The 12,357-nt window shown below is 46.9% G+C and overlaps 5 protein-coding genes across 5 annotated transcripts; 2 read left to right on the top strand and 3 right to left on the bottom strand.

Annotated features, from left to right (window-relative positions):
- Positions 1–2,238: 2,238 nt before the first annotated feature.
- Positions 2,239–2,798, top strand: HOO65_040630 (L-PSP endoribonuclease family protein; the record flags this gene model as incomplete). Its single annotated transcript, XM_071003040.1, has 2 exons — positions 2,239–2,350; positions 2,479–2,798. 2 exons carry the CDS (start codon positions 2,239–2,241, stop codon positions 2,796–2,798), a joined length of 432 nt encoding a protein of 143 aa, XP_070859473.1.
- Positions 2,799–2,939: 141 nt separating this feature from the next.
- HOO65_040629 (Asparagine--tRNA ligase, cytoplasmic) lies at positions 2,940–4,768 on the bottom strand (the record flags this gene model as incomplete). The annotated part of the gene is made up of 2 exons (XM_071002725.1): positions 2,940–3,066; positions 3,141–4,768. The coding sequence occupies 2 exons, from the start codon at positions 4,766–4,768 to the stop codon at positions 2,940–2,942; spliced, it is 1,755 nt and encodes a 584-aa protein (XP_070859472.1).
- A 1,073-nt stretch (positions 4,769–5,841) lies between these two features.
- Positions 5,842–6,579, bottom strand: HOO65_040628 (SET domain-containing protein; the record flags this gene model as incomplete). Its single annotated transcript, XM_071000696.1, has 1 exon — positions 5,842–6,579. The coding sequence occupies one exon, from the start codon at positions 6,577–6,579 to the stop codon at positions 5,842–5,844; it is 738 nt and encodes a 245-aa protein (XP_070859471.1).
- Positions 6,580–8,279: 1,700 nt separating this feature from the next.
- Positions 8,280–9,095, top strand: HOO65_040627 (uncharacterized protein; the record flags this gene model as incomplete). Its single annotated transcript, XM_071000695.1, has 1 exon — positions 8,280–9,095. One exon carries the CDS (start codon positions 8,280–8,282, stop codon positions 9,093–9,095), a length of 816 nt encoding a protein of 271 aa, XP_070859470.1.
- Positions 9,096–10,350: 1,255 nt separating this feature from the next.
- On the bottom strand, positions 10,351–11,760 carry HOO65_040626 (cell division control protein; the record flags this gene model as incomplete). The annotated part of the gene is made up of 4 exons (XM_071002821.1): positions 10,351–10,416; positions 10,507–10,885; positions 10,974–11,093; positions 11,609–11,760. 4 exons carry the CDS (start codon positions 11,758–11,760, stop codon positions 10,351–10,353), a joined length of 717 nt encoding a protein of 238 aa, XP_070859469.1.
- Between the last annotated feature and the right edge of the window lie 597 nt (positions 11,761–12,357).

Raw genomic sequence — 12,357 nt, 5'->3', positions numbered from 1 at the left:
TCCTTTCCTATTAATTTATTCACATTTTCTTGTTGTTTTTATCCCTCGCAGTTGCAGCAAAGAATAAGAGCTTGCATTCGACAAAAACAAGCAAAAAAAGAGAGAACCAAAGTGCTGAAAGCCGGCGACCATCCTGCTGTACGAGTATACGGGCAGGGGCGGAGGGGGCTAGAACAGAAAAAGAGTGGGAAAGGAATGGAAGGAGAGGAAAGAAAGAAGGAGGGAGAAGAAGGAAGAAAAAAAAACATGATACAGGGGTTCATTTATTTATCCTTGCTTGCCCTTGAGCCCCAAAAAATGGAAGCAGAGCTGAAGCAAGGTAGAAAGGAGGAAGGGCAAATGACGAAATGAAGGAAAGCGAGTATGTGTATAATTGGGGGGGTGTTTACTTGAACAATGGCAGAACCAAGTATAATCGAGGTCGAGGGGTTGTTAGGGTTTACAGCAAACAGAAAATGGGGGCAAGAAAAAGCAGCAAACTAGCAAGCGGATAACCCGGCAACGTGAGGGACAAAGCTCGTCCAGAAGGAAGGAGCAAACAGTGTCTCCCAAACAGCAGTGGTAAGAACATGGGGGGATATTACCTGTTTTGCGAGAATATGACTTTTCTTTCAGGTCACTATAGAAAGACAGAAAGAAGCGGGAGCAAAAGCAGGCGAAGCATAGACAAAGGGAAAAAAACAAATGAGAAAAAAAAAGCTTGACCTTTTCCCCTCCTTCCTCGCTTCCTCCCTTTTCAGGGGAAATATAGAAGACAAAGAGGAAGGAAGCTCTGTGGCTATGGCTTGTTTCTTCTTTTTCCTTCTGTCTGTTCTTTTCCTTAGCTCTTGCCTTAAATTTCAATTCTAGTCTTCTCTTTCTTTGTCTAGTTTTTTTTTAGCAGGCACGAGGAAGAACAAAGCATAAGGGTCGGGAAGAAGAGGTAGCAAGAAGAGGAGGCCCAGTGTCAATGCCAGTGCCAGAGTGGGAGGAACCTTATAAGGACTCTAGTGCTTGTATACCAGCGAACCCGATTTCTCCTCAAGGTGAAGATGCGAATACAGCATGACCTTGGCGGTGATCACAGGGGAAGAAAGACGCTTGCAGAGCTGGGCAGTGTTTTATCATGCAGGTGGGTGCACATTTCAGTAGCTTCTTGTAACTCGGATTAAGGAAATAAATTTCTTGTTTAAAATGTCTTGTGCTGATGTTGATCTCTCCAGCTTAGCCCTGAGCTAGTCTAGTAAGTTAGCTGGCCTTGGTTAGCCTGGGTTGTATGTAGACCATATCATTTCTAAGATTAGAAAAACCTTGGGCCGCCGCATCGCTCTTGTTCCCTTGTTCCTGAAGGGGTAAGAAAGGGGAGGTTTTCAGTTAGTATTGCAGTCTATTTGTTTGGTTCTTCCCTTCCACCTTTGAAGCCTATTGATTAATTTTGTCAACATTGAAGGGGCAAGGGTATGGGGGGCCCTTCCTCCTAGGCTGCTGCCACCACAGATGTAGCAGGGAAACAAGCCAGCTAGCTACGCAGGCTTCTTCTCTAGAAGCCGCTGACTCATGTTTTGTCCTTATTTTGAGTCCGGCGGACCTAAAAAAAGACAGAAGCGGGAGCACAGCGGCCAGGAAACACAGCATATCCATCTATATTTTCTCCCCTCACTAGAAAGCCATTTTGACCCCTTTGCTTGTCCTCGCTTTTAACTGCGTCTTCCTCTTAAGGAGATACACAAGACACAACAAGAGACACCAAGTAAAAGGCCGTGGATGGGATGCATCTGGGAGGGGGGGACAAGAGAGTCAATGCAGGAACAAGGACGGGTAGGTGCACACAAGGGGTAGGATATCAAGGGACCGGTGTTGTCGTCTGTCTACAGCTGTTCACAGCTGACTGGTGGCTAGCCAGCCGGACTCTCTACGGCTAATCGATCACCTTTCAACATCGCAATAACGGGGTTCCCGTGTCTAGACAAGTCAGCAAAGCAAGGTGTATTTAACCCTAAAGGAGAGTTGTACTGGCCGGGCCTTCCGCTTACAAATTAGGGTATTGATTACCACCTGATGTCCGCTTTTCCCCACCTGCTACGATTGGTGATGTAAGATCCGGCGGCTATGCAATGTCAGATTCTCTGCCTTTAAAGGTACGACAAGCCAGTACATTGACGCCTAAATACTTAATCCTTAATAAAACCTTTTCCCCCCCATAGCTTCCTTTGTCGTTATTTTGATTCACACAATTGTCTTCATTATTCCGTTTTCAACATGTCGCATCTTAAGTACTACGCCTACGAGGGCGTCGGAGTCAACAACAAAAAGAAGTTTTGGTACAACCAAGCTGTCCGTGTCGGTGACCGGATTGAGTGTGCGGGTCAAGGTAAGCAACAAGAGCAGACAGGTTATTTAGAATGACTAGGCCGATTTGGGATGAATAAGACCTAGAAAACACGACATTGTTCTAGAATTCACTGTGTGCATCTCATAACGCTGACTCTCCTCCTCCAGGCGGTTGGGACCCGATGACTGGGGTCTACAAAACTGAGACCAACGCACAAATTGACCAGGCCTTCGCCAACGTTGAACGCTGCCTGCATGATGCTGGAGGCACTGGTTGGCAGCAAGTCTACCGTGTCAACTCATACCATTTGCCACTGAACAATGAGGCATTAGATGCCATGGTGCGCAATTTCAAAAAGTACATGCCCGACCATCAACCCATCTGGACTTGTGTTGGCGTCACACGCTTGGGCGACGATGATATGCGTGTTGAGATTGAAGTTGTAGCACATGATCCAGAGGGGGCGGCGGCTGCTGAAAAGAATTAGGCTGGAAATGAAGGGATTAGGTAGGCTCGTAAAGTGGTAGTCTTTCAATTGGAGCAAAAGAAAAAAAAAACTCTATTACATCTATCATCCTGTAGCTTCTCACCCTTTTCCACGAGTTTTTTTTCCCATCGAATTTTGCGTCTAAGGCTTGCACCGACCCATGAATCTGGGGTACAAGCAAGTTGTTCGAACCGTGTGCTGGTTGGCCATCCATGCTAGGAAACGCTCAAGACCAAGACCGTAGCCACCATGAGGCGAGGTGCCGTACCTACAAAAATGGAGCTTTGGTTAGCTAGTGCTTCGTTAAGGCAGAATGGCAAGGGAAAAAAAAAAGTAACTTACTTGCGCTGGTCAGTGTACCAGTAGTAGTCCTTCGCCGGAATGCCCTGTTTCTCATAGGCAGCCAACAATTCGTTGTAGTCCTCCATTCTCATGGAACCACCAACAATCTCGCCAACACCGGGCATCAGCACGTCAACGCTCTCAGTGACACGCAGATCCTGAGGGTCCTTCTTCATGTAGAAGGCCTTGATTTCGACGGGGAAGTGCGTCAAAAAGATGGGTCGGTTGATGATATCCGTCATACGGCGTTCGGCAGCCTCGGCAATGTCGTCGCCGAAGACATGTGGCTTGCCTTCCTCATTCAGAATCGGCGGGTCCTGAGCGTTGAGCCAATCGATGGCATCCGTGTATTTCATGCGAAGGAAGGGCATGGAGGGTTTGACAAAGTCTGGGTTGAGTTCTTGGAGTGCAGCCTTAGCCACAGGATCAGCTAGCACGGTGTCAATGATACGGCTAATGATATCTTCGATATGGTTCAGCATGTCCTCAAAAGTGATAAAGTCCAGCTCGGCTTCGACATGCGTGTACTCGCTGAGATGGCGGCGCGTCAGCGACTTTTCCGCACGGAAAGACTTTTCAATGCAGTAGACAGAACCCAAGCTGGGAAGGACAGTCTCAAGGTATAGCTGCGACGACTGGGTCAGATAGGCCTGTTCTTCGTAGTACGGCAGGCTGAAAAGTGTGGCACCACCCTCACACTGGGTCTGGACTAGGGCCGGAGGCGAAACCTTGGTGATTTCCAGGTCCCGGTAGGCCTTGACAAAGGCCCACTCCACAGCAGCACGTAGCTTCATGATGGAGGCGGCGTTGTCGCCACGCAGCACTAGATGGCGGTTGTCCAGCATGGCAGCGTCCCATTGGTTCTGGGCGGCTGAGACCTTGTTGGTAATAGCGTCATCATCAGAGGGAGAAGCACCAATAACCTCGTAGTAATCGACGTGCAGCTCGCGGCTGTCGGGGGCAGTCTGGCCTTCAGGAACTTTTTTCAGCTCTCCGTAAAGGGCTAGGGATGTACCAATAGCAAATGTCAGGGCATCATAGGTCTGTGTCAGCTGGCCAGCTGGCAAAATGCATTGTAGGTGGCCGTAACCATCGATGAGGGTAATAAAGGTGGCATTCTTCTGGGGACGCAGACGGTGGATGCGACCATATACCTTGACACGGGTGCCCTTCTTGTCGGCCTCGCCAAGGGTAATGTCCTTCCGGTTGATCTTGATGCACTGTGCCTTGGGGAGGGTCTCGTCCTCCTTGAGTACGATCTTCTTAGCAGCATCAAGATTCTGCTCGCGGGCTTTGCGGCGCTCGTCCTCCTCGGCCGCGACTTTGGCAGCACGAGCCAGCTTTTTCTTGTGCTGATCAACGGCAGCCACAGCCTTTTTGATGGCGCTCTTAGCCGGCTCCTTCCAGGCCAGACGGGCAGACTCATCTTGGCCAGCCTCCAGAGCGCCGGTCTGAGATGCACGGATCAAGTACTTGCTCGAGGTTTGCTCGATGTTCTGGATGTAGGCAAAGGCCAGAGACTTATAGGGCTTGGCTTCGGAGCCGTTAGCGGCCGGGACATTGTCAACACCGACATCAGTGTCAATGTAAGTCACAGCGTCCTTGGTGCGATCGACTAGATCCGCCATTGTGTATGTTTGTAAGGGAGGGGGGGGGGGATCTGAGAGAGAGGGGTGACGCGAAGTCAAATATCTGAAAGTAGATCGGGTGGTGGCGATCAAATGGCGAAGATAAATAAGGCCCGATAGGGGGTTCGACTGGCTGAGACCAACGGTTAGTCGAGATTAGGTTGGGAGGGAGACGGTAGATAGCCAGAGAAAGAGGCTGGTCAGATGAAGAATCTGAGATTGGCCAAAGATAGTCCGAGATAAACTGAAAGAGGAGAGCTTCTTCAGCGAGGAAGTCAGTACAAAGAAGTGGGGTCTTGCACTAGGCAATACAAAGATAACCCGGGGTTAATGGGGGTGAGTCACAAAAAAGCTAAGGAGCTGTAAAAAAGGGTTTCAACTGATAAGACAAAAAGGCAAAAAAAAAGACTTGAGAAAATAAAGGCAATTAGAGGAAAGAGGTGGAAGGAAGAGTGCGCATTATTTTGGTACATTCATATAGTCTTTATATCATACTCTATGATTGATACTGATAAGGGAAGGAGCGAAAACTTGCTATGACCCCTCCATGACGTTTGGTGGATTGGGAAACCAAACCCTAACAATAATTACCTATTAACCCTGTATATTATGATGCTATTTCCCCTGTGTCATCGTGAACTAAGTGTGTTGTTTTTCTAATCATCTTCTGGGACAATGGGAAAACTCATCATGCCATCAAACGTATCCCACTTGCGAACGAGAAGTCCCCTTAAATCAGGATCCTTAAGATGCTTGCAATCGGCCTTGTGGTTATGCTCATTCCATCCCTCGATTTGGCAGGTCTGGTGATAGATAGTATGGCATTAGTAACTAGCTTGGACATCATTAGAAGGATTAATGCTTTACCTTGTTGCAATACCAAAAAGAAAAGCATTTGGAGCATCGGTTAAGAGTCGCTGCTTTCTTTTTGCACCCGTGACACTTTCTGACACCATCAAGCACAAGTGAAAACTCCTGCACTTTGTTACTGAGACTGTTGATCTTTTCCATCGATAGAGAAAATATCTGGAATTATAGTCAGTTACCAAATGTACCACACAATCACAGCTTTGTTAGAGTGACCTTGCCTTGAACATTTGCGGATTCTCTAGGCGGATGCCAGTCCTGCCATCCATGAATACATGATGCACTGGGTACAAGATAGCGATTGTGCTTCCTATCTTTGTATGGTGATTCTCAACCTCCTGGCCACGGCCAGGGGTGTGGAAGAAGAGTGGGATGATAGAACCGTCAAGATCTTCAAGTTGAAAATGAAGACGAACAATAGTGCTAAAGTCAGTAATGTTTCCCAAGAAGCACCAGTGGCGTAGCGGACGAAAATTATTGTTCCTGGTGCCCTCATAGAAGTCTGGCTCAGGGATGCACTCATGTGGAAGATCTAAAAAGCTGGAAAAGCAGCTTTGAATAGCTGCCGTGTTTCCTCTTCTCCAGAGCCATTTTTCGAAGGCATCTGGCCCAAGCCCGGTAGGAATGTCTGAAAAGCTCGTCATCCACTGCCTTGACATGCCGCATGATTCGAAAATATATGGGTTCAACAGCATAGCTTGGGCTTCAAGAAACTTCGGGCTGTCTTGACCTGCTATTCTTTCCCAAATAGTGGCAGCCCTTTTACGAAAGACATATCCGCGAGCGAAGTCACTATTGACAATGGCAGTATCGGCAGCTTTAGAATAGAGCTGGGGAGGACTGAAAATTTCCGGATTTTGCTCCTTGATGAGCCGAATGAGGCGTTCTAGGTGGCGGAGAACAGAAATAGGCGTTTCTAGAGATATGTCCAAGGAATTCCCCATGGCAATGTCATACAAGCATATGATTTGCCCTAGTATTTTATCATTATGACGACTCTGTTCCGGCGGTAGAGAACAGAAACGACATGAGCATACGAAGTTGAAAGCTTTCATTAAACGTCTCTGTCTTTCTTCACGGAGTGAGAAAGTAGGGGTATAGCTGATTGTAATTTCTTCGCCTTTGTCAATATCTTTCAATGCATAGGCGTTATTTAACTGTGTATTTTCGTTCCAGGAGAGTATCGTATTATGGTCACAGGAATGGTTGATGCGGGATGCGTCTAGGCAGATGATGATGGTCTCTTTAGACTCATCGCAAGGCAAGCAATTAATACGAATTATGCTCATATATTGCTCAATGTCATTGTCGTACACATAGGGACTATGTAGAGCTAAAAAGCCCTTACGATGGTCTTCGCTAAGAGCCTCGACTAATCGTCGAATTGATGGTAATAGAGCCTCGGCTGAAGGATCGCGAATTTTGAGAATGGGCTTCTCGGAGAGCAGCCGTGTTCCCTTTGTGATTTTTTGCGTGGCAATGAGGCCTTTACCTTTGCCTTGGATATGCTGTATTTCATACAACAACGTGGGCGGATGAGATGCGGACAGGTAGTTCCCCATATCGAATTCCTTAGCTATGTGTAACTTTGCTCATGAGTTTGTGTGTGGTTAGAATGAAACAGGAGGAAGAAAGCATAATGGCCCTGAAAAGTAAAATTTTATTCCATGTGACTGGTAGGCTAGGTAACCATCAGAGATGCTATGTTAATTAGTAAACTAGTTAGACCTATAAATCAATATGTGCCTACTGCAAATCATTTCAATATCTGTAAAATAATAGACAAGCGAAGGGGTCGGGACCAACTGGACTGTAGAAGGTAGAAGGTGCATCATATATGTCAAACAGCTTCATATAAAACAGGCAGGGGAAGTAATAAATTGGTTGGTCTGTGGTCAGGTTGTGCTACTAGGCCGTCATGTTGAGCCCACAAATACCCATATTGTGCAACCCAACTACCGCCCCTAGACACACTACCCTAGCTTACTATATAACAACCCCCTCTCAGTACGTCAGGCACAGCACATAGTAACGTCCAATTCTAAGATTATATATATACATACATGAGTTGCTCGTATGAGAAACTCCAAAATTTGATGCTGATGATTCTCTATGTTTTCGGGCTCTATACCTGCTTACAAAAATGGTTCTGTGTGAATGGCGCCTACGCCATATCATAGAAATCTAGAGCCAATAGGGCGACGACGGAACCATACACGGCACACAGCATATATGGCAGCATGAATAAAGGTACATGCTTACACGGGACGGATAGTTTGATTGGTATGATTCGGATTCATGTAGGTGGACCGTTGTCTGGCCTCATAATGCTTGCAATGGGATGGTGTACAACATGACAAGTAATGAGACTAGTTGGTATGTAAGATAGTTATATCCATGAGAAGTTTGGAATTTTAACTATATAAAGACTAATCTAGGCCATTTTCCCCCTCGCTAATCGTTCCTTTTTAGCGTGCCGAGTCCCTCTCCATTCTTCTGACTGTTCAAGTCTCTATTTCTTCATATGCGTGTGGATGTAAAGCGCCGGTTTTCGCAGCCGTAAACCAATTTCTATTTTCCCCTCACCTCTGAAGGCCCAGCACCTTGAAACTGTTGGTTTATCTCATCTAGAGTCCGAAACAGAATGTCACTATTTGCAGTGTCTAAGCCCACCAACGGGAACCCAGATTCCGGACAAGCCAAATCTAGAGCTATCACGGCTAAGGCCAACAACAACCTACCAAGCACGCTGTACCGGCCATTGGCTAATGTAACTATTGGCTCACGCCTTGCTCCACCGCCCCAAGATCCCGTAACACTTGCCGATGTTCGTCGTTTATGGCCCACCTCGCCCATCCCTGTATTTATTTACGGATCGTTGCGGGACCCTGACATCTTGCAGATGGCCTCCGGACTATCACAGCCACCAGAGTTGAGGCATGCACTAATCAGAGGTTTCGAATCAATGATGTGGACCGTGTTTCCATCGGCAATTGCCTGTGAACAGAAAAGCGCACACGCCGGGGAAAAGTCGAGCGACTCAGTCATTTATGGTTCTTGCTTTGATGCTTCTTGCCACTCTTTCATCGCCAAGTTATCCGCCTACGAGGGTCCGATGTATTCTCTGTCACTATGCACTATTGAGCTACTCCAAGGGACGGACTCTACCGACGTGCTTTCCCAGTCAACAGCCAAAGGCCGTTCGTACAGAGACCAGAAACAGTCACCCCATAAATCGCTTGTTCGCGGACTCATTTTCGTGGCTGCACACAACACACCCGTAAACAAGGGTACGTTTGACCTGACCCGCTGGCAGCAAATCAGCAAGCAGGCAACTCTCATGCGGCTTGTGAATGAACTCGCAGCAAGCCCTCCAGCCCATCTCACCATTCCTACGGCAAGTGTCAACCTCAATAATTGCCCAACACAGCGCTTTCCCATCCAGATCGCACAAATTTAACCCTATTTAATGCATACCAATCTCGAAAACACCGTTCTGAAGACGTCAGCAAAGGCATTACACGGCTGAGACCAAGTTAAACGATTGAGAAAAGGCTGATAATATCACCATGAAATGCCAAAGGCAAGAATGGTGTAGGGATGCGTCTATGCATATATGCCTAAGACTCTATGAGTCTTGAGCACAATAAGCTGCTGAGGCTTTGTGTACTTAATGGAGAGATCGTGAATGATAGTCCATGTACACGCACATACGCATTTGTTAATATTGGGATTATTGGGATGTTGCAATGACGATACAAAGCTGTGCCGGCGAATGATCCAAAGTTCACTCCTAGACGACAAATAAACCTAGCGGCAGAATATGTGATTCCACCCCAAGGCAGGAGAAGAATAAATTAGATTAGACGAGATTTTGACAGTAGTTTGTCTAGATTTTACTTTCGTGGGAATAAAGCTTTAGGACCGCAGACAGACACGGCTCTAGTAAAGACTAAAAGCTAGCTGAGCCAGTCAAGGCAAGTGCTTCTGGTCAAGTTCATACTTAATGCTGATTTCAAGACCTAGTTTAGTCATGGATCACATGTTACGGAATTTAAGGAGAGCAACAAGATAAGAAAGCCAAGCAAGAAAAAAAAGAAGAAGTTTAAAATGAAAGAAATGAAAGTGGGGTATCGAAGCCATGGGAGTTGTCGTTGGAGGAGGGGTCATTGTCGTCATCGAAGTCCGGGGCTGGTTGCAGTGGCAGTTAATAAAGGTAGGGGAAGAGAGAAGATGCGTGGATGGGCATGACTGCAAGCTAACAAACAAGGGAGGAAAGAAAAGGATATGGGGGAGAACCAGAGCCAGCAACGAAATCGGAGTGAGAAGAAAAGCGTAGAAACAATAGCAAACACAAACACAACACAAGCATAAAAGTCAAAGAAAGCATCAAACAAAAAGACAAGACAAAGACGCGGGCAGAAAAAGAAAAAAAAAAAGAGAGAAAAAGTAGAAGAAGCAAAGCAGCGCAGAGCCAGGCGCAATAAGGAAAGCAGAAGATAGGCTTTTTGGTTGGGCGATGAGTTAAAGGAGACAACAATGTAGCAAGAACTTGAGGGAGACAAAAGATGTACAAGCGAATTGAAACCCCCGAGTTTCCCGTTGGCATGAGGAAAAAAGGGGAAATCATCTCATCCATCTGTCTAACTCTTATTCGCAGTGGTCTGGGTGCTGATGCCATTGTCTTTGTCGTTGTCGCCGGCAGCAGCGAAAGTCTACAGGATCGCGCACTTGTGCTGCCTCTTCTTAGGGGTCGGAGGCTCGAGGGCGGCGACAATAGCCTGTGAATAGGGAAGAAAGAGGATTAGAGATGAACAGGAAAAGAGAAAAGGCAGCAAAGCCACGAAGGAAGGGGGGGAATAGAGACTCACCTCGTCAAACACGTCCTTCAATTTATACTGAGTCAAAGCACTGCACTCGACGTACTTTACAGCACCCAGATTTTTGGCCATTAACTCGGCGTCTTCACGCTTGACGGGCTCACGATCTTGCTTAGCTAGCTTAGAACGAACACTGCTATCATTTCTCAAGTCGACCTGGGTGCCAACAACTAGGCAGGGCACGCCAGGGCAGTGGTGGTGAACTTCGGGGAACCATTTTTCGCGAACGTTTTCAAAGGAGGCAGGTGATGTGACGCTAAAGCAAACGAGGAAGACGTCACTTTGGGGGTAAGAAAGGGGGCGGAGACGGTCGTAATCTTCCTGTCCGGCGGTATCAAATAGGCCGAGCGTGTAGGGCTCGTCGCCGATCCTTTAGGGAGAGGAGTCAGTCAGAGGTTTGAGGCTGGGAATGGATGAAAATGCACGTAGAAGTAGATTGAACAAAAGACGATACTCACATGACAGTCACTGCATAATTATCAAATACAGTGGGGACATATTCGGAGGGGAACTTGTTGGTGGTGTAGCTGATGAGTAGACACGTCTTACCAACAGCACCATCGCCAACGACGACACACCTAGAGGCGGGGAATATTAGCAAGAGCTAGAAAAGCAAAGGGGAAGGGGGTTGAAGCTGGTGATGGAATTTGAAAAGTTGCGTCACAGCTACGATGTGTAGTGATGTGAAGTGATGTGATGGTGATTACGGCTGCTACTCCTATCCTGCTGCTGCCTCCTATCTCCTCTCCTATACTAATTGATGGTGCTGACATCCCCTGTCGATCCCTTGTTGGGGAGAGATAAGATCAAGCTGAAGCCTTGAGTGTTTCGTATAGACGGCTGAGAGAGACTTGGGGGGAAAAGACAGTCGCGGATATTCAAAAAGGGGGATAAATAGGGAGATACTGTGATAATGCGGCGGATGGTGTATAGGTTGAGGGGACCGTGGTAGTAGTTGGCAAGACATATAACGAACGAGAGATAGTCGGGGTGGAAGGGTGGAGGAGACATGGCGCAATGTAGGATGATAGGCGAGGACAATGGATAAGGGGGTCTATCTCAGAAGAGATGTCGAGTAATGACGACAGATTACCAGGCCGAGGGATTGACAAGACATTGTGGACAGCAGCGAGAGATGGAGATGGCGGTGGTGGCACGGAACGGAGAAGGGGGAACGGAGCCGAGAACGGAACGGGGGAAGGGCGATAGAAAGATATAGACGTACTTGATAGTGGGAACAACCATTGTGGACGAAAGTCGAGTCGAGCTTTTTTTTCAAGATTTGAAAGTGTGCACTGTCCGCAGCAAAGAAAACAAGGCCGAATAAAAAAGAATAAAATAAGGGGAACGAGACGACTTTCAAAGGGTCACGAGCCTTAGGGCGTTGCCGTTGCTATACAAGAAAGAAATAGGATGGACAACTCGTAGACACGATGAGAAACTGACAGAGAAATAAAGACAACAGAAGATTTTCTTAGGAAGAAAAGAACCCGTTTGGATACCGAGAAGATTTTTGGTGATATTGTTCGATTTGGTGGATGAAGCAAAATAATAAAATAAAAAGCCAAAAATAAAAGAAGGCAAAACAGAGAAAAAGAGAGAGAGAAAAAAGTGAACAGAGAAGAGAGAAGAAGAGAGGGAGAACGAAAGCTAAGCTGCCAACAGAAAAGTGGAGACCCCAAACAAGAGGGACAGAGAGCTCAGTGAAGAATAAGTGGAGAACAACTCGAGAGCTCTGAACAAAAGAAAAAGAGTGGGGTTCGGCAAACAGAGTGGGATCCCTAATACTTTGCTAGCTAAGCTTGCTTGCCTTCTTCTTCCCTTTTTCCTTCTTGTTCAACC

Source organism: Ceratocystis lukuohia (assembly GCF_044167205.1).
Source record: "Ceratocystis lukuohia strain C4212 chromosome Unknown Supercontig4_pilon, whole genome shotgun sequence".
Lineage (NCBI taxonomy): Eukaryota > Fungi > Ascomycota > Sordariomycetes > Microascales > Ceratocystidaceae > Ceratocystis > Ceratocystis lukuohia.
Note: the sequence above shows the minus strand (reverse complement) of the source record. Positions and strands in the feature narration are given on the sequence as shown.